We start from the raw sequence: 18,438 nt of genomic DNA, 5'->3' as shown, positions 1-18,438 counted from the left end.
GCTCTTCCGACAAGCCTACCCTGACTAACCTTCACCTCCTCCCCTCCCCTACCAACCCCTGCCCTCTTGAACCCTCTCTTTACTTTTCCTGTAAGTAACCCGCTTAAATTTGTATATTTTCTGTAAATAGTACGTTACAGCTCCAATGCTCTAATTTCTATGCCCCCTGCTTTTACTCTTGTAAGTAACCTGCTTAAACTTGTATATAGTCCTGTAAATAGCTCGTTACAGTTTTAATGCTTTAATTTCTATGCCCCCTGCTCTTTGTATAATCCTCCTTGTTTCCCCCCCCCCCCCCCCCCCCCCCCCCCCCCCCCCCCCACCCCCCCCCCCCCCCCCCCCCCCCCCCCCGTTGATTGTAATTTCTGCCTTTAGTTACAATGTGAACCGGTATGATGTATGCATACTAATACCGGTATATAAAAGTTTCAAATAAATAAATAAATAAATAAACTAAAATTTGATGATGTTGGTCCTATAAATTTTACTGTGCAATAACATGTGAATGTCGGTTAATTCTCTATTCTCTATCTTTAGGTAATGCTGGAGCTTGCACAGCTATATCTTGTGCAGGATGACATTGATGCATGCCAGCATCAATGTGCATTGTTACTGAAGCATGACCAAGATAATGAAGCAGCAACTATGGTCAGTGAATAAGTCTTACCAGGGAAATAGATGCATAGACATAGTAAATCCAAGTCTCATATTTTCAGTTATGCTATGTGATGTTCTGCATGTAGTGCATTAGCATATATATATAAGGATAATTTTCAGCCTGGCCACATTAATGCAAAGCCTGCAGGCACTTTTTACCCATGGATTCTGCAATAGTTTTCAAAATGAAAGTATATGCATACTTTCACTTTGAAAATTGCCTAAAGAACATAAGAAATTGCCATACTAGGCCAGACCAAGGGTCCATCAAGCCTAGCATCCTGTTTCCAACAGTGGCCAATCCAGGTTTACAAGTACCCAAACACTAAGTAGATCTCATGCTACTAATGCCAGTAATAGCACAGGCCATTCCCTAAGTCAACTTGATTAATAGCAGTTAATGGACTTTTCCAAGAACTTATCCAACCCTTTTTAAAACCCAGCTACGCTAACTGCACTAACCACATCCTCTGGCAACAAATTCCAGAGCTTAAAAGTCCTCATACACATTTGTACCTGCAAAATTTTGGGGACAGTTCCAAACCCAGTCCAAACCTCAACTCCAGTACATGTCTACTTTTACCCATATGTAAGGTAGCAATTTTGTAAAGGCCCATTTCTATAGGTAAAGCACTGCTGTACCCACAGAAATGGCTTTTATAATTATCCTATATATATGAAGATAAAGGTATATCTACTATATTGCATTTATTTCTAGTGATCTTCATCTTTTTGAAAACTGCCAGATTGACAGCAATAGAAAGCAAAACCCTCTGTTTATTCACAGAACAGGTACAGCACAGGCAGCTGCAGTTCGTTTCCCCACACTGCCCTGCCACTGTGCCTCAGCCTTATTCTGAGGTTGAGAGGGTGATTCAGTCTCTCTGTATTAGTTGATATCTTTCTACTGCAAACAAGGGTATCAATTAATGCTAAACTGTGATGTGGACAGCTTGAAAGGATTAACTAATTTTATAAAGGCCATGAATCAGCTTTCAGACAGTAAGGACTGTTAGACAAAACTGAACTGAGCCAGATTTGAACTGGTGACCTAGAAGGAGTTGAGAGAACTGGGGAGAAGTAGAAGAGAGGGCTGGGGGTGGAGAAGGAGGTGAATGAGGAGGCTAGAAGGAAAGTGAAGAGGAGGCAAAAAGAGAGTGAGAGGGTGGGGACTGGAGAAGGATGAGGAGAGAGAGGTAAGGTAGGGAGTGGGTAGGGGAGAGAGGGAGCTGCATGATGAGTGGGGCCAATGTTGTCACTATGTATTCCTGCCATCCTCCCCTCTCCTCTCTTAAAAAAAAAAAATATGGGGGATGGGGGGCACAGCATCAGGAGGAGTACATCAAGAGTACATTTCATCCCTGAAAAGTAAGTTCTCTAGGAATTTTTCAAACCCCAATTATGATGATCAGAGACAATTATTTTTATCTATGCTTGTATACCTTTATTATTTTGTGTGGGCCTCATTTTTTTCTTTTTGGCTAGTATATTTTGAAGCAACATTGGCCCAAAAGCATGGAAATAAATTGACCCAAATTCAACCCCTGTTGATTTTAAGTTATTTGATTTGGAAATTGATATACTAAGGACTTGAAAGAATAGCAGAGACTTAGGAACTCAACTTAAACCGGTACTAGAAAGAGAACAGTGTGGCAGACAGAGTCGTTTAGAAACTGAATCTGTACATTTTAAATGGGTTTGTCTTCATCTTCCTTTGTATATTCTAACCATAATTTAGATAAGAAGCAGGACCATGGAGCCATTCCAGCATTAAAGGTATAGGCTAAGCTATAATTGTTCAGTGGTTCTATCTTCATATTTTTTCTATATTTATTTCTGGATAAAATAAATGTGGTTTAGAAATTAAGAACCAGGAATTCTAGTTCTAAAGCAGAGGTAAACATAATTAAGCAGAAAATAATTAATCATCTGCAATGTTGTGAATAATTGGTAATGTTGGTGTTTAAAAAGAATGCAGCAGGAGAGGAGTCTCTACTAAGAACTGAATAGCTAATACAAGCCGATACAATAAATAAAGAATGCTGGCAATACCAAAAAAGCCTAAAATATATTAAATGCTAGGACAGCCTTAAAAGTTTAAAAACAAGGGTGCATTTTAAAAGTACAAGTAAACTTGACTCAGTTTTAGTATTGAAAGATGCATTTTATTTATTCTGTGCATTTTAAAATGATTTCATGAGGCTAACTTAACCATTAAAATTTTATAGATGATGGCTGATCTTATGTTCAGAAAGCAAGATTATGAGCAGGCCGTGTTTCATTTTCAACAACTTTTAGAGCGCAAGCCAGGTATTGATTGATTTTTATCAACTTTATGTGCAAATCATGATTAGTGAAAGTGCCAAAAGCTTGTATTTTTACCTGTATTGGTGCTGTGATATTTTAGACTTATTTTTAACAAAAATGAATGCATTTCACATATCAGAGGCAGTAGGCCAATCAAAGTTATTTAATTGACATGTCAATTCTGTTTATTTTCTTCTTCAGAGAACAGAAGGGAAAATAGTGGTTGTGCACACTATCCTCTCTTAAACAGCAGTACCTGTGATTGGCTTAACTTCTATTTAATTGCCTGCAATTGCATTTATCACTCTTTTACAACTTGTAACAATCTGCTGCTGTCCTAGGGGGTTTCCAGGGGATGCTGAACAATCCTGCTGCACCTGTATTGATCTTAGTATAGCTGAGTAAGGATCGCCGTACCAACTCTTGGTAAATACTTAGGTAGCCAGCTGTTTTATGAGCCCAGTACCATAGATGTCCTGAGTCAAGCTAAAAGTATTTATTTGAACAGAACCAGTACTAGCGTTACTGTTCGTATTAGAAATGGAATAATAATAAAAAAAATAATTAGATTTTTTTCATTATTACTTCAGCTTCTGCTCTTATAACACCTGCTGGTTCTTACAGCTGATTGACTGCATTGCACTGTCATCCAAAGATGACGTGATGAGTTTTAATACACTAGCTATTATTATTATTTGAGATGAGTAATCACATTTTATTATGATTCTTGTTTTCCATGCATTAAAGGATAGAAAGTTCTCAGCATTTTGAAATGTGACTGTTTCTAACCAACAGATTGTAAGTCTCTCTGCAATATATAAGCTTTATTACTATAAACCTGATAATTGCCACGTCTGTTCTTCCAGTAGATCATAAAACATTCCTAAGCATATTGTTGCCTTTGTCAACATTACAGAGATGATATTGGTACCAAGAAAGACAGGGTTGGAGGAGAGAGAGTTCTTTTCAGCTCCAGGGACCTCGGAGGCTGTCAGCACAGAATAAGAGTTGGTAAGGCTTAGAGAGAAATAGGAGTAAACAGGGACATTATTGGATATTGTGGCCTTTGGAAACAAAATGAAAAGGGCTAGAGAGAAAAGTAACATCCTGGGCTTCTTCAGAGCAAGTTTTGATGAGTTTGATATGAATTTCCAGAACCTGAGACTCCAGTTCTAATAATTTCAGTCCTTGCTTGGTGTAAAGCAAACGGGCAGGTTAAAAGTAATTATATGTCTTAACGTGCAATATTTTCATCCAGTTATGAATTGTGTTCTATTTGAAATAAAATATTTAAAAAATAAAATGTTTTCTTCTTAGATAACTATGCCACATTGTCGCGTTTAATTGATCTACTGAAAAGAGCTGGTAAACTTGAAGAGGTACCAAGATTTCTTGAAATGGCTGAGAAACATTCTTCCAGAGCAAAACTTGAGCCAGGATTTCACTATTGTAAAGGACTGTATCTCTGGTAGGTTGTATAAGAATCACAATTTTCAGTAAAATAAAACAAATTATGTTCATAAATAAAAGTACAGTTTATGATGATACTCTTTTTGCAAGGATTTTCACTTGGGTAATTTTCAAAGGAGTTACGCATGTAAATGTAATATACTATCATAGCAATTTCTTAGCATTCAAACAGGTAAATCTAGAACCAATGGGTTATGCACCTCTAACAGCAGATGGAGACTGAGCAAAGCTGACATCATGACATCATATACCCCTGCAGTGACATCAACCTGCCGGTATTCTCCATCTCCAGCATATGGTAGATGTGCATCTCTCTACTGGAGATTGCTTTAGAAGGAGAAAAGAAGGAGGAAATTTTATTTGCCCTTCTCTCCTGTGGTGATGCCTTATGGTCCCTCCCTAAGTCAAGAATTCCTGAGGTGATATCCTTGGATCCCTCCCTCAGATGAGTGCCTTGCCCTGGTAGCTGGTTTTCATCCAGTATGGACTGAGCTGTTTAAAAAATAAAACAGCTGAAAGGCAGCAGGTACAGGAAGCTGAGCACGGAGGTGAAGGTGTATGCTCTCTCTCCCCCCCCCCCCCCCCCCCCCCCCCCGCAGCCGGAGACTGATTCTGTTGCTCATATAAAAATGCCCACATACACAAGCATGCGAGCTGTGCACGAGCAAAGCATATTTTAAAAAGCTGCAAAAAATGTGCATGTGTACCCATGTGCACTTGAGGAATAAGGAGACCGGGCTTGGGCGTTCCGGGGCAGAGCCAAGACTTAAGCATATAACTACATATTTTAAAACCAAAAACCACAGCACATGTACTTTAGATATCTGTGTAACTTTATTGCTGCTCATGATGCGGAGCAAGTCTGTAGATATTGAGTTTTAGTGTTTATAAAACTGGGTGAGTTGTCTGGTCAACTGGGCAGCTTGAAGGATGACTAACTAGAGGGATCTGAAAGACCTTGATATTAACTGAACAAACTGGTGGACTAATTGGAAAACTGAAAATGTGCCTCATGCGAGCATGTTTTAAAATCTGCTGACATGCTCACGTAAAATCCGACAAAGTCCTATGGAAGACACATGTGCTAGCTGTGCTCGAGTAACCTCTTAAAATTAGGAGCTTACTAACGCTCGATTGGTGTATTTTATAACACATGCGTGCAAGTGTGCACACGATTAGAACTTCCAGTGTATCTTTGCTCGCTCACCAATAAGCATGTATATGGGCACACGCGCACCCAACATTTTGTTTCCATTAATACTAAAAAACTGGGAATAGACATAGTCAAACATACTTATTCAATTGAGTAAGCAAATTACATTTTCTTTTGTTATGCCCAGATAGGCCTGAATCTGGTGGGCTATGTCAAAGCTCACCTGCTATCGGTCCCCATGGAGATCTGCAAAGCTGCAATGAAGAGTTCTCTCCATACATTCACATCTTATTGTTTGGATAGGGATGGCCAGTGCAACAGTAGGTTTGGCCAGTCTGTCCTGCAAATGTGCGTGAGTTGTAGAACCCAACTCTTCTCTGTCTTACGGCCCATTTTTGTTCCAGGCTGTCCTCATAAGATAAATTTAAAATGAAAAAAGGTTTGTTGCCAACAAAAAATATTGTTGTGCCAGTTCACACTGCTGTGGTAGTTTTCCTCTTTTTTCGTTCAGAGTAGTCTGTAGCTAGGAATTCCTCAATTGTGAGGTCTGCCGTGCTTGTTCCCAGAGAAAACAGCATTGCTTACCTGCACAGGTGTTTGCTAAGAACAGCAGATATTAGTCCTCACAAAACCTGCTTGCCTCCCCTTGGAGTTGGCTTAAGTTGTATATGATAAGGAACAAGACTGTGTCATCGGGTGCCTGGCTGGGGTTAGGATATACCCCCACAGGTGTGGTATAGGATTGCAGGACTTGACAAGGGCCGGTCTTCTGCCTAGCTAGCCCCCTCCCCCACAGATTGAGTCCTTGGGTTCTGGGGACTAGTAGGGCTTAGCTGGACAAGGTGAGACAGGCTGGATAAGGTAGGGCAGGCACAAACTGGAATGAGGTCAGGCACAGGCTGCACATTGTGGGCAGAGACAGACTGGAAGCAGAGGTCTAGGTATTAGAACAGCAGGGAACTAAGGACTGGTTACTGGAACAGGTTGGACAGGATAATAAGCAAGGACTAGGACTGATACAGATACAGGCTTGGACAGGATACAGAGTAGGGACTGAGACTGGATATGAACGCACGTTTGGGCAGGATATTGAATAGAGACTGGGACTGGATACAGACTGAAGCAAGGCAATAGCAAGGTAGGGAATGGATACTAGGAACTAGACTGGGCAGGGCAGGACAAGACCAGACATGGGCAGGGCTAGACAAGACAGACCAGGATAGGACCGGTCAATGAATAGACAAGATAGCACAGAACAAAGAACACTGAGGCCCAAAGGCAGCATACAGAAGGCCCGAAGGCTGTTAAGCACAAGGCTCAGAGACCACTAGGCAAGGAGAGGCCTGAGTATGCCTCTTAGCAAGGTCTAAGGTAAAAACAGGCCCAGAGACCACAAGGCAAGATAAGGTCTGAGTAAGCTACAAGGAGATAGAAGGCCCAGAAGCCAAAAGGCAAGGTGAGGCCTAGATAAGACCGCAAGGCAAGAAGCAAGATACAAGAAGGCATGGAGCAAAGTAAGAGCAGCCAGGTTAGAGAGCCAAGGGTGACTCCATGAAGAGGCATCTAGATTATGCAAGGCAGGGTTAAATGGGACTAGAGTTTGGGTATGGTGTGAGCAAAGAGGAATTTGGCTAGGCTGGAGGTGAAGCTCACTGAGGGACCCCTGGTGGAGAGGAGGCTGAACTACAGGCTGAGTCAGGTGGCCAGTGAGGAAATGGCTTGGATAGCTTTGAACAGAGCTTACTGGAGGCCTCTGCTGGTGGGGAAGTATCATAGCGAACAGGATCAAGGCATGGTGAGGCTGCACGACAGGCGGAACTGTGACAGACTGAAGGGGCTCTGATGTGGACATGTGGTATGTTGACATGCTGGGTATGCTCAGTAAGGCACAGTCAAAGTTCTAGAAACTTTTACATAAAATTTCCTTGCTGGGCTCCATCAGGTGATGTCACCACTTGTGAGGACTGACATCCTGCTATCCACAGAGAATACCCATTACAGGTAAGTAACTCTGTTTTAACGAAAAAAACAATTGCCCAGTCCAGGAAACCAAGCATGTGTTTTAGGTAGGAAGATGTCAATTTACATGAATTTGTGCAAATATTTACATTGTTAGCTGTATATTTTATACAACATACAATTATTGCTTTTATCTTTCAAGGTATATTGGAGAGCCAAATGATGCACTTCGACATTTTAATAAAGCCAGAAAGGACAGTGACTGGGGACAAAATGCAATTTATAACATGATAGAAATTTGTTTGAATCCAGATAATGAAACTGTAGGTGGTGAAGTTTTTGAAAATTTGGATGGGGATATAAAGTAAGTAATCACAGAACCAGTATTACATTTTCATTTTTCTTTACATTTTATTATGTTTCATGCTGTGTGATTTTATGTAGTGTTGGAAATTTCTTTCTAACAACAATGTATAAGAACAAACTTAGGAAAATATTTTGCAAAATTCTTCAGTTAATCCTTATCTTCATTCTGTATTTACCCGAAAGATTGGTGCTTCTCTTGTTCTATGCTCATTAATGCCTACCTGCCCTCATAGTTGTGGGCTTCAGGCTTCTCTGAGGATGTGCAGAAACGTTTGCTGATGTGCCTTGCAATGGTGGAAATCCTCTAGCAGGTAAGATCAAAGTTGCAGTAGAATTTATGAAAGCTCACCATTCTACTTGGCTACTGCCACCTCTGAACCACCCTTCATATCTCAGAGGTTTCATTGTGGGCTGCCTAGTAAGCAGTCTTTCCCTCTAAAAAAAAAAAAAACACTTGCCAAAACCTACTCACTTCAGCTAGCAGGGCTCAAGGCTGACCACTAAGACCAGAGAAACTTTAAGTGACAAGCACCACCCAGCCAAAACCAGGGACAAGTTTTTATTGAATCCAGAGAATATAACCAGAATCCCAATCTCTGTTACTGAATTCCTCCCTATAGGAGGGCAGTAGAGGTTTCTGTAAACTGTTAACTTCATGTAACCTCAGACAGCTCTGTCCTCTGGATCATAAAGGACAGATACAGATTATACCTATTGGGAATCTCTCTAAATCAACTGTCGAGAAGAGCACTAAAGTTATTGACTGTTGTTTGTTTTATATGTTCTTTAAAAATATACTATTTCTTTTTACTTGCTCTTCATAAGCAAACGTTTCACTTACCGCACATTTTCTTGTTGCACAACTGAAAATTCAATAAATAAAAAGTTTTTAAAAAAAAGCATGCACTAAAGCTCACTTTACTCCAGGACCTATTCACATTGGCATTCTGCACCTTTTTTTCAGGCTAGAGTGGTTGAACCTGTGCCATTGCAGAAGAGAGTGCTTTTTACTATAGGTACTACTAGTTTTCAGAAAGCAAAAGAATTCCATTCTGTCCTAGACCTAAGGGACTTGAACAAATTCCTGAAAGAAAAGTTGAAGATGGTTATTCTAGGCTCTAATTCCCTTCCTAAATAAAGGAAACTGATTATGTTCTCTGGATATGTAGGAGGTATACATATAGAGATACAGGTCCTTGTGGAAGTCTTCACACCTAGAAAGCAAAATGCATTAAAGTAGGAGTTTGTTTCACTGATCTACTCAATATACTCTATATTCATATCATGTAAAAACAATTATGGGAATATTCCAAATATAATTAAGAAGGAAAAAAACAAAGTTTTGATTGCATAAGTCTTCACATCCCTGAACCCAGTACTTGATAGAAGTCCCTTTTGCAGCATTAACAATCAGTCATTTAGGATAAGTGTTGTGCAGTTTTTGCCTATTGTTGTGGCAGAAGAGTTCAAGCTATTTCATGTTGGTTGGGCATCATCTGTAGATTTCAGTCAAGTCTTGCCACAGAATTTCTGTTGGATTCAGGTCTGTGCTTTGACTGGGCTACTCAAGGGCATTCAATTTCTTCTTGCTGAGCCACTTCATTATTGCTTTTGCTTTGTGCATGGGATCATTGTCCTGCTGAAAGGTGAATCTTCTCTCCAGTCCCAAATCTATGGCAGACTGCAACAGGCTTTCCTCTAGGATCTGCCTGTACTTTGCATCATCCTTCTTTCCCTCAGTCTTTCACAAGCTTCCCTGTCCCTACTGTTGCAAAGTATCCCCACAATATAATGTTGCCAGCCCCCCTACTTTACTGTAGGGATGGTGTTAGCAAGGTGATGTGCTATTTGTTACATGTCATACATATTACATAATCTTTTATTGAAACATTTATATTTTGCTTACTTAAATTTTATTCATAACCCATTACAATTAAAACAGAGACCTTTTTTGTAGACAAAACACAGTAGCACTATAAATATACAGAAGCACAAACATAAAACACTGCAATTGTACTGCTGCCAAAGTTGAAATAACTGCTATCCATGTCATACTTTATATGTAATGAAATCACTGCTTTTAAAAATTTTACAGAAGGATAATCTAATGCAAATATTTTTAAACTTTGTGAAAAGTTTTCTACTCATTTTCCTCTCTAATGGCCTGTGGGAGCGCATGATATAGTTTAGGGTCAATAACTGAGAATGTGCATGGTGGCAGATCTCAGACCTGGTTCCAATTGAGCTAGAGGCCCTAAGGAGTAGGAGAAAACTTCCATGTTAAAAAAAAAAAAAAAGTCCTTATCCTTCTAAACCAGTCCAAACATATGGATTTATAAAATCCTGCTAGCAGATGGAGACAGAGAACACAATTTTTTCAATGGTCTCATCACATCTATTAATACTGGAGCAGCATAGAAACCTGCCATGCTATTTCATCATCCTACTCCAGTCTAGTCCAAACAGGTGGGCTATGTCCCCCTACCAGCAGATGGAGACAGAGCACACAGACTTTCTCTGTGACATCATTGCCACTATGTATAGGTGGTCCAGAACAGAAAAACTCCAGCATTCTCTGCCTCCAGGAGATGATAGGATTCACTGCTGGTGCTGTAGAATTTCTAGAACAGCATTAACGCTGCTGCGAGAAAGCCCACCTTTGAAGTTCTCAGTCCCAGAGAGGGGAGACTGTAGAGCCTAGGGGGGAGGGGGCATTTTCTTAATCAAAAAAAGAAAAAAATCAGGTCAAGAGTATCTTGTCAGTTTTGGGTGCTGTGGAGAGGATCCTCCAGCCTAACCCCCTCCTCTCCCCTTCCTTACTGCTTCTTTGAAATTTTCTGCCTGCCTCTTGAAGAACTTACAAGAGGGGGAAAAAAGCAGCAGCAGAGAGGGCTTTTGCAGTGTGTCTGTTCCCATTCAGGGCCTTCACACGAGGACCTCAGGCAAGTGTCGGGCTGGCTGACTTCTTCCTGTTGGGTGATCTCTGGAACAATTTTTTGCTGCACATTGGGAGGAAGGAACCTCTATGGAGAAGGAGGACTGCAGTCACTGTTATGGCGCATGCGAGGCAGACAGCTAGTGTTGATTGTGGAGCCTTTATGTAAGGCCAGATAAATGCTCCCAGGCTTCTAGGATTGCCAGTGTATCTCTCCTGCCACTGGGGAAAGGCATCTTTGGGAGATTTATGTTGGGGAGGCCTCCAGTGCTTTGATTTTGCAGGAGTGTTGGCCATCTTGCTTCAATTTCCCACAGATTTTTTGGCACACCAGAAGCCAAATTTACCTCTAGTGGGGATTTTGTGAATTCCCCAGTGCTTGTCTTGGTGGAGAGGCATCAGCATAGACTTCTTTGAGCCAGCTTTCTAAGGATGAAGAAATTTCCCCTGAATTTTTCACTTTCTGCATCAGGTATTCTGTGCCATACAGAAACCTGATGGGAAATGCAAGTCTTTCTTTAGGTCCGCCACTCTACCAATTGGGGTCCAGGGACGTGATGGATCCATTGTTTCCTGTTTTGGAGGAGCTTCAGGGAAACCCTGAGTATCCAGGAGACTCCTTCAGTGGAGTTCAGCAGAGGAGGGGGAAATGATTCTGTGATTCGCTTGTTTTGCAGGGAGGAAATTGCATCTCTGATTGACCAGGCAGTGTCTTGTCTCAGAATAGCAGATCTGAAAACTGAGGAGCCTCCAGTTTGGGATCCTATTATTAAGTGTGTCTTCAAGTACTCCAGATCTTTCCCTCTCCGTTCTGAGGTGAAAGAGATGGTGCTGGCTGAGTGGGAGGCCCTTGAGAACAGTTTCAGAGGACTGAAGAGTCCATTAAGTTGCACCCTTTCTCTCAAGATTTGGTGCTACATTTATTTCAGATACCGCAGATAGATGCACTGGTCACAGTGGTCACCAGAAGGACTACAATCCCCATGGAGGCTAGCACCTCTCTCAAGGACACTCAGAATCAAGAGGATAGTACTTCCTTTGAAGCATCTCTTGACTTCCACAGTTCTGGTCTTCCAGATATTCATTTGTAGCAGTTTTGTGGTTAAGGTTCTGTTGTAGGAAGTCACATGATGCTGTAAAGAGAGACAGACACTCTTTTGCTCTGCTCCTGGGACCCCTTCACTATTCACCACGTTATTGAATTACCCTGCTATTTGGAGACTTTACTTATACTCTTTTCATGAACTGGATCGAGGGGAGAGCTGACCTATTCACTTTGCAGATGGGTCATTTCTAGTAAATCAGCTGAAAAAGAAAAAGATAGAACCAAGGCAGTTGACCCCAAAATGGTGGATACTGCTGCATCAGAGTTGGTGTCAAACTTGACCGAAAACAAAATGATGATTGCAGCAGTGACAGTGGAGATAACAAAAGCTCTCGACAATAAACTGGATGCCAAATTTGCAGATGTTTGAGAAACTCAAAGGGTTTTTTGACACAGTGGAATCTGTCAATTGGAGGATGGATGCAGTGGAACAACATGTTTCTGACATTGAAGATGGCGCTGGGACCTCCATAGAAACTGTGGGCATTTTACAGGTGCAGTTGGTAATGATGGAGTCCAAGCTGAAAGGTCTCAAAAATAGATCTCAGCAGAACAACCTTTATTTTGTTGGAATCCTGAAATATTTACTTGATCATGAGCTACAGGACTTTTTGGAAAAATGCCTCCTGTCAGCTCTAAATCTAACTGATTCCCTTGGGCTATACAAACTGAGCATGCACATCACTTGGGCCTCTGTCAGGAGAATCATAAAAGGCCCAGAATTGTCATTGCATGTTTCTTGAATTTTGCACAAAAATTGGCAATATTGCAAGCTATTCAAAAAGGCATGCAGCCGCTAATGAGGGAGCAGATGGTACTTTTATTTCAGGATTATTCGACAAAATTGGCCTTATTTTCCAGAAAGATTTGTTTTTTTTCTCCAGTATTCTTCTAAACTTTGGGTTACACATGCAGGGAAACTACTGTCTACACTACGCCTGAGGATGCACGTAAGTTCCTTCAATCTCTTGATCCAGTGTGAACATTGGCTTTAGGAGTAGAGCGCTGCTAATGGGAGACTGGCAGAATTATATTGAACACCTTCTCTGTTTTGTTTTGCCATTCCCAGTTAAAACCATTTCCAGGTTGACTGGTGCCACGGTTTTCCAAAGGATCTGTGGTAGTCTCAGATGGATGCCTTCTCTTAGCGTCCAGTATGCCCTGCAGTACAGCCAGTTGGATCAAGTATTAGAACTACAGAACTGTTGTTATTTTGATATGGACTGGATCATTTCAATAATTTCAATATGGACTGGATCATTTCAATAATTTGCTAGTTTTTTTGGGATTTGGTTCATTATTTTATTTCAATGTGGTTCTTTATGTAATGGATGGAGTTGGGGGCACATAGCATGATTAATGTGATTTATTTCATGCCTGCGGTTGAAAATAGGCTCTGAATATAGGGATTATAAAGGGGAGAAATTGGGAGAGAGGATGAGTGGCTACTATGGCAGGGGAAGTTGGTATTATGTTGAATGCTGGAAACCAATATAGAAAGGTATAGGTTTTTGAAGGGGAGGGGTCTTCTACAAGGTATCAATTCCACTAAGCTACTATTTGGAAAGTTTTGCTCTACTGGATTCAGCAGCTCCCTAAGAACAAAGAGGCAGCTAGAATGGACTCTGCAGCAGCCTTCTAAGCTGATGATCTCTATTATCTGCTCCATACTTCCTCTAAAGCTGGGACTTCATCTGTAGTAGCCAGAAGGATTTTTGGTTTAGCAACTGGTCTGGGGACTCCTGGTTGAAGTATCAGTTTAGGAAGCTTCCTTTCAAATGTAAATTCCTCATTATAGATGATCTGGACTCTCTGGAGCATCTTGTTAAGACACAATACAGCTGAAGGAAACATAGGTCCATCGATCTTAAACACTAGGTCAAAAGTATAAATGGTGACCATTAGTTAATTCAAACAATCACGAATAGTTATTTTATTGCAAACTTGAAGAAGACAAATACAAATCTTGAGTGAAAAATGTGTATATTCATACATTCAAGCTATGAGTGAATATTAATGCTTGTAAGAAGATCTTCCTTGTAATCATAACATACCCTTAAACATTCAAAAAATGCATTTCCATCAGTGTTCATTCAAATGTGCCATTTGTTTATTGTTTCTGTAGTGCAATTAAAATATAGTTAATTAACATTAAACTAATGTGATTTTTCGTTGTTTTATCATCTGTTTTTGGCAAATCATCCCATCACACACAAACTTTCAAAACTCCCCCCAAAAAAACCTTATCAAAAAAATCACCCTTTGTCTTCCAAAAACACCTGGGTTTCTTCAGGGAGATATATCCATTTATGAGCTCCTAAATAAAGTTCATTCAATAGTGTGATATAATTAAAGCTTACAATATTTATTTTATGTGATTTTCATTAGTGTTGCCACTGAAGCTCACCAAATTTGAAAATGCTGACAATCTACAACATAAAAATTGGAAAATGTTTTGTGCCTAGGCACAAAGGTCTGTAGACCCTTGTAATAACCCCCCCCCCCCCAAAAAAAACAAAAAACCAACACACCCTGAGTTGAAAGTGCCCCTCTTACAGTGGAAGATATATAGAGTATCATTATCTTTCTTTTTCTCTCTTTTTTTTTCTCTTTCTTTTCCCCCCATTGTCACTTGTGTGAGCATGTTGTTAAAATATGCGTGTAAAGGCTGCATGCATATGCATGGCAGGGATATTTTAAATGATTAGTGTGTACTTGCACGCACGATATAAAATTAAGCAAAATTTTAAATGATTTGCGCGTTTATGGGTGCACAGGCACTCCTTTTTAAAATTTATCTGTTAGTATGTATTCCATTAGTAGTGGAGGGCAACTACTGATGTCCTTCCCGATGTATTTGATGCTGGTATTCCTTGTTCTCCTACATTCGATGATTGTGTTGAGACCTGTTCTGTAAAAAAGATTTCCGTTGTAGCTCTCGCTCCCTCTTGGGGTACTCATCTTATGAACGTAAAGGATGAGATCCCTCTGATGGATGATCTGTAAAGAGAAACTATCCCCATGTGATCTCTCTCAAATGGGAGAGGTTGTCCTTGGGGGCATTTCTTTCAGATTCTTTGTGCCCCCTGATTTTGTTTTCATCTGAGATTTCTTCTTCCCAGCCAAAGGATTCTTTATCTGCAGAGTTATTGAGAACTATGCAGCAGGTACATTGTGCTAGTCAGAGACCTGATGGGAGAGGAGTTTCATTGGCTCCTTGTCCCTCTGCTTCTCTCAGTTATTCCCATTTGGCTCAGTGGGATGGCTCAGCCCCCAAGCGACCGATGTTATCTAGGTTACCCATGAATTTGGCTACCAAATTTACCTCCCTGGGTTCAGTGGGAGAATTGGAAGAGAAGAATGTTAAGCCTTTGTTGGAGTCTCTAGAGGAGGGGGAGTTTTTTCCCTCTATATGTTAGAGTCTAAAGTGAAGGATGATCCTAATGGGGATCCTATCCTTGAGAGGGTCAGGAAACTATCAAATGCTTTATCTTTTTTCAAGGCACAAGGGGAGGGAATCTCTCAAAAGGGGACTTAAAGGTAACAAGATGATGAGCAATTGTTATCTGCTGTTGGTAGAGAAGAGTATGTTTCAAATTCCCAAGGGAGATACCTTGCTTTCTAGTGTGGCAGTGCCTGGAAAGATACTGAGAACAGAAAGATTAAATCCTTTTTAAAACAGGCACTCTCCTGTATGGTCTTGGAAAACCAGTCCTCCAGTCCAGTAGTTTGGGCCTTGGTATTTTGGTTACAACAGTTTACAGAGAGTCCAGGTAACCAGGTTAGAATCAAGGGCTGCCTTTGTGGGCTGATGCCTTGATGATCTTGTAAGATTTACCTCTCGTTTGGCAGCTTCAGTAGTTATGGCTCAAAGATTGCTGTGGGTAAGAAACTGGGCAACAGATATAGCTTCTAAGGTCCAAGTTAATAAGCATCCCTTTAAAGGAAGATTATTATTCATAGAGAATTTAGATAAGTTGGTGTAAGATCTTGGGGATCCCAAGCCCCAGAGATTCTCAGAAGAAAAATCTTGTTTAAATTCTCAGACCAATATAGGCCATGTTCATTTCAGGGAGTCTAGGAAGTATTGTCTAGGGAAGCAGACTTTAGCTCAGTCAAATAGGTTTTGGGGGAAAAATCTGCCCTTTGGGGAGTGGGGGGGGGGGGGGGAATAGGTGGCCTAGGTTCAATAGTACTGGAGCCTCTATAGCCCCTCAAGCAACCCAGTGAGAATCAGCCAGTCCCCTCTGAGATAATCCTAATGGGCGGTTGCGTTGTTCAGTTTTCCCAGGAGTGGACACGCATCACATCAGACCTTTGGGTTCTTGAGAGTATTCAGAAAGTTGCCTTGTGCTGTGGCATGGTTGACGCAGCCTAATAGGCGAGTCCATTAGGCCCAAACTGACAGCTGGTGGACATGCTTTTACAAGAAGTAGGACTAGGACTTCACCTATACCAGCCCCGTTCCCCGCAGGTTGAGCCTTTGGGATCCAGGGGTTGACAGGGCTTAGACAAGGGTCCTGTAAGGAGCAGTCAGACAAAGTTGAGTAGAAAGTGAGGTCAGGACAGGCAGCCATCAGGCAGTGTCGAGGTCCAGGCCAAGATCTCGGGGTAGGCAGAGATCAGACATTGTCAAGGTCCAAAATAATGTCAGGGCAAGCGGCAGTCCAGAAGAGTAGTCAGAGTCCAAGGCCAGGGTCAGAACCAGAAGTCAGGCAGAGATGGACAGAAGAGACAAGGACAAGACACTGGGAACCAAGACATGGCAGGAATAAACAGGACAAGGCACGAAGAGGTTAGGAAAGGAAACAGCAAGGCAAGACAGGAAACCAACATGTAAGACAAGCACAGAGAGTGCAATAGCAACACGCACTGCAAAAGCAGGAGGACCTGTTGTTGGGGCGCTGATGAACAGGATGACCGGGTTTAAATAGCCAGACTCCTATGATGTCATCTAGCAGTGCTGACCAGGATTTCTCACTGTGGGGCCTATAACCAAGGCAAGTGCACGTGCACCCACACCTGTGGGCACACGCGGTAGTGATATTATCCAAGCCGCGAAGAGGAAAGCTTGGCGTTGGAGTGGATTGGTGGCATCCCGGGGCAAGTGCAGCCAGTTGCAGGGCCGACCCATGGTTGATCAAGCATTAAAAAAGGCTTTTCTCTAGATTTTGCTGTTTCCCTTTTTGATGCCTTCATGGTGTTTCCCTGCAAATCAGATTACAAGAGGTAAACAGTATCTCTAATCTGGAAAGACTCCAGTGATTAAAGGCATTTGTTCTGCTTCTCTTCAGAGATCAAGATCAAGAGCGATATTCTATTTATTTTATGTTACCAAAGAAGGACAGGTCCTTTCAACTGATCTTGGATCTCAAAAGGATCGAGTGTCTCCAATTCCTATATTTCTGCATGGAAATGTTTTGCTCCATCATTTTGGCAATCAGATGGGGATTTTCTCTACTCCGTGGCTTTCTCAGAGGCATATTTTCACATTCACATTGGATAGTCTTACCAGAAATTCCTTTGTTTTTGTGTTCTGGGCAAACAATTTCAGTTTAGAGCCCTACTCTTTGGTCTTGCCATGGTGCCAAGGACATTCTCCAAGGTTATGGTGGTCGGGGTGGCCTTTTTATGCAGAGAGGGTATTCTGGTTTATCCAATCCTGGGAGACTGGATCATCAAGGTCAAGAGGCTTTAGCTGGAGTAGTTCAGGTCTTGGAAAGCATGGGCTGGTTAATGAATTACATAAAGATCAATCTTTGTCCTTTTCAATCTCTGGAGTATCTAGGTGCTCACTTCAATACCAAGGTGGGCTGAGTCTTTTTGACACAGGAAAGGATAACCAAGTTATTGTCCCATGTGCAATCTTTCTGTGCTTGCAGAGCTTCCAGAATGTGGGACTGTTTTCAGCTTCTGGATTCAGTGGCGGCCAATTTGGAGTTGGTTCCATGAGCCAGAGCTCACTTGTACTTTTTCAAGTCCTCCCTGTTAATGCAGTGGTCTCAGCCACATGATTATAATACCCATCTTCTCCTTGCTTCTTCCATGAGAAAGAGTGGTGGGCTTCTCCCATGAATTTATCAAAGGTAATGGATCTGGAACCTCCTAGTTGGGTTATAGTCATGATGTACATGAACCTGGTAGACTTGGGGGGGCCTGCTGTTGCAGTCAACTTGCCCAGGTACTGTAATCCAAGCGGATACGTCATGGTCCATAAACAGGTTTGAGACCAGGACCATCAAACTAGCTGTGCTGCAGTTTCTGCCCTTAGTGAAGAGAGCAGTAATTCAGATACTCTTGGACAATGCCACAGCAGTATCCTCTGTCAACAGACACAGGGGGAATTCGAACAGTAATTCAGATACTCTTGGACAATGCCACAGCAGTATCCTCTGTCAACAGACACAGGGGGAATTCGAACACTGTGGAGGCTTAAAAGTAAACTCTTCTATTTGTTGGGCAGAATCTGTGTCATCTGTTGACAGT

General features: G+C 41.5%; 1 protein-coding gene across 2 annotated transcripts in view; it reads left to right on the top strand.

Moving 5' to 3' along the window:
- The window catches only part of TTC21B (tetratricopeptide repeat domain 21B), a 450,819-nt gene that overhangs the window by 329,843 nt on the left and 102,538 nt on the right, over positions 1 to 18,438 (top strand). For both annotated transcript variants that reach the window (XM_029605659.1, XM_029605657.1), the window contains exons 21-24: positions 538 to 648; positions 2,886 to 2,967; positions 4,282 to 4,432; positions 7,749 to 7,910. In XM_029605659.1, the coding sequence (XP_029461519.1) occupies positions 538 to 648; positions 2,886 to 2,967; positions 4,282 to 4,432; positions 7,749 to 7,910 (506 nt within the window). The remainder of the gene's footprint in view (positions 1 to 537; positions 649 to 2,885; positions 2,968 to 4,281; positions 4,433 to 7,748; positions 7,911 to 18,438) is intronic.

Source organism: Rhinatrema bivittatum, chromosome 6 (assembly GCF_901001135.1).
Source record: "Rhinatrema bivittatum chromosome 6, aRhiBiv1.1, whole genome shotgun sequence".
Taxonomy (NCBI): domain Eukaryota; kingdom Metazoa; phylum Chordata; class Amphibia; order Gymnophiona; family Rhinatrematidae; genus Rhinatrema; species Rhinatrema bivittatum.
The sequence above is the reverse complement of the archived record's forward strand: the minus strand, read 5'-3'. Positions and strand labels throughout refer to the sequence as shown.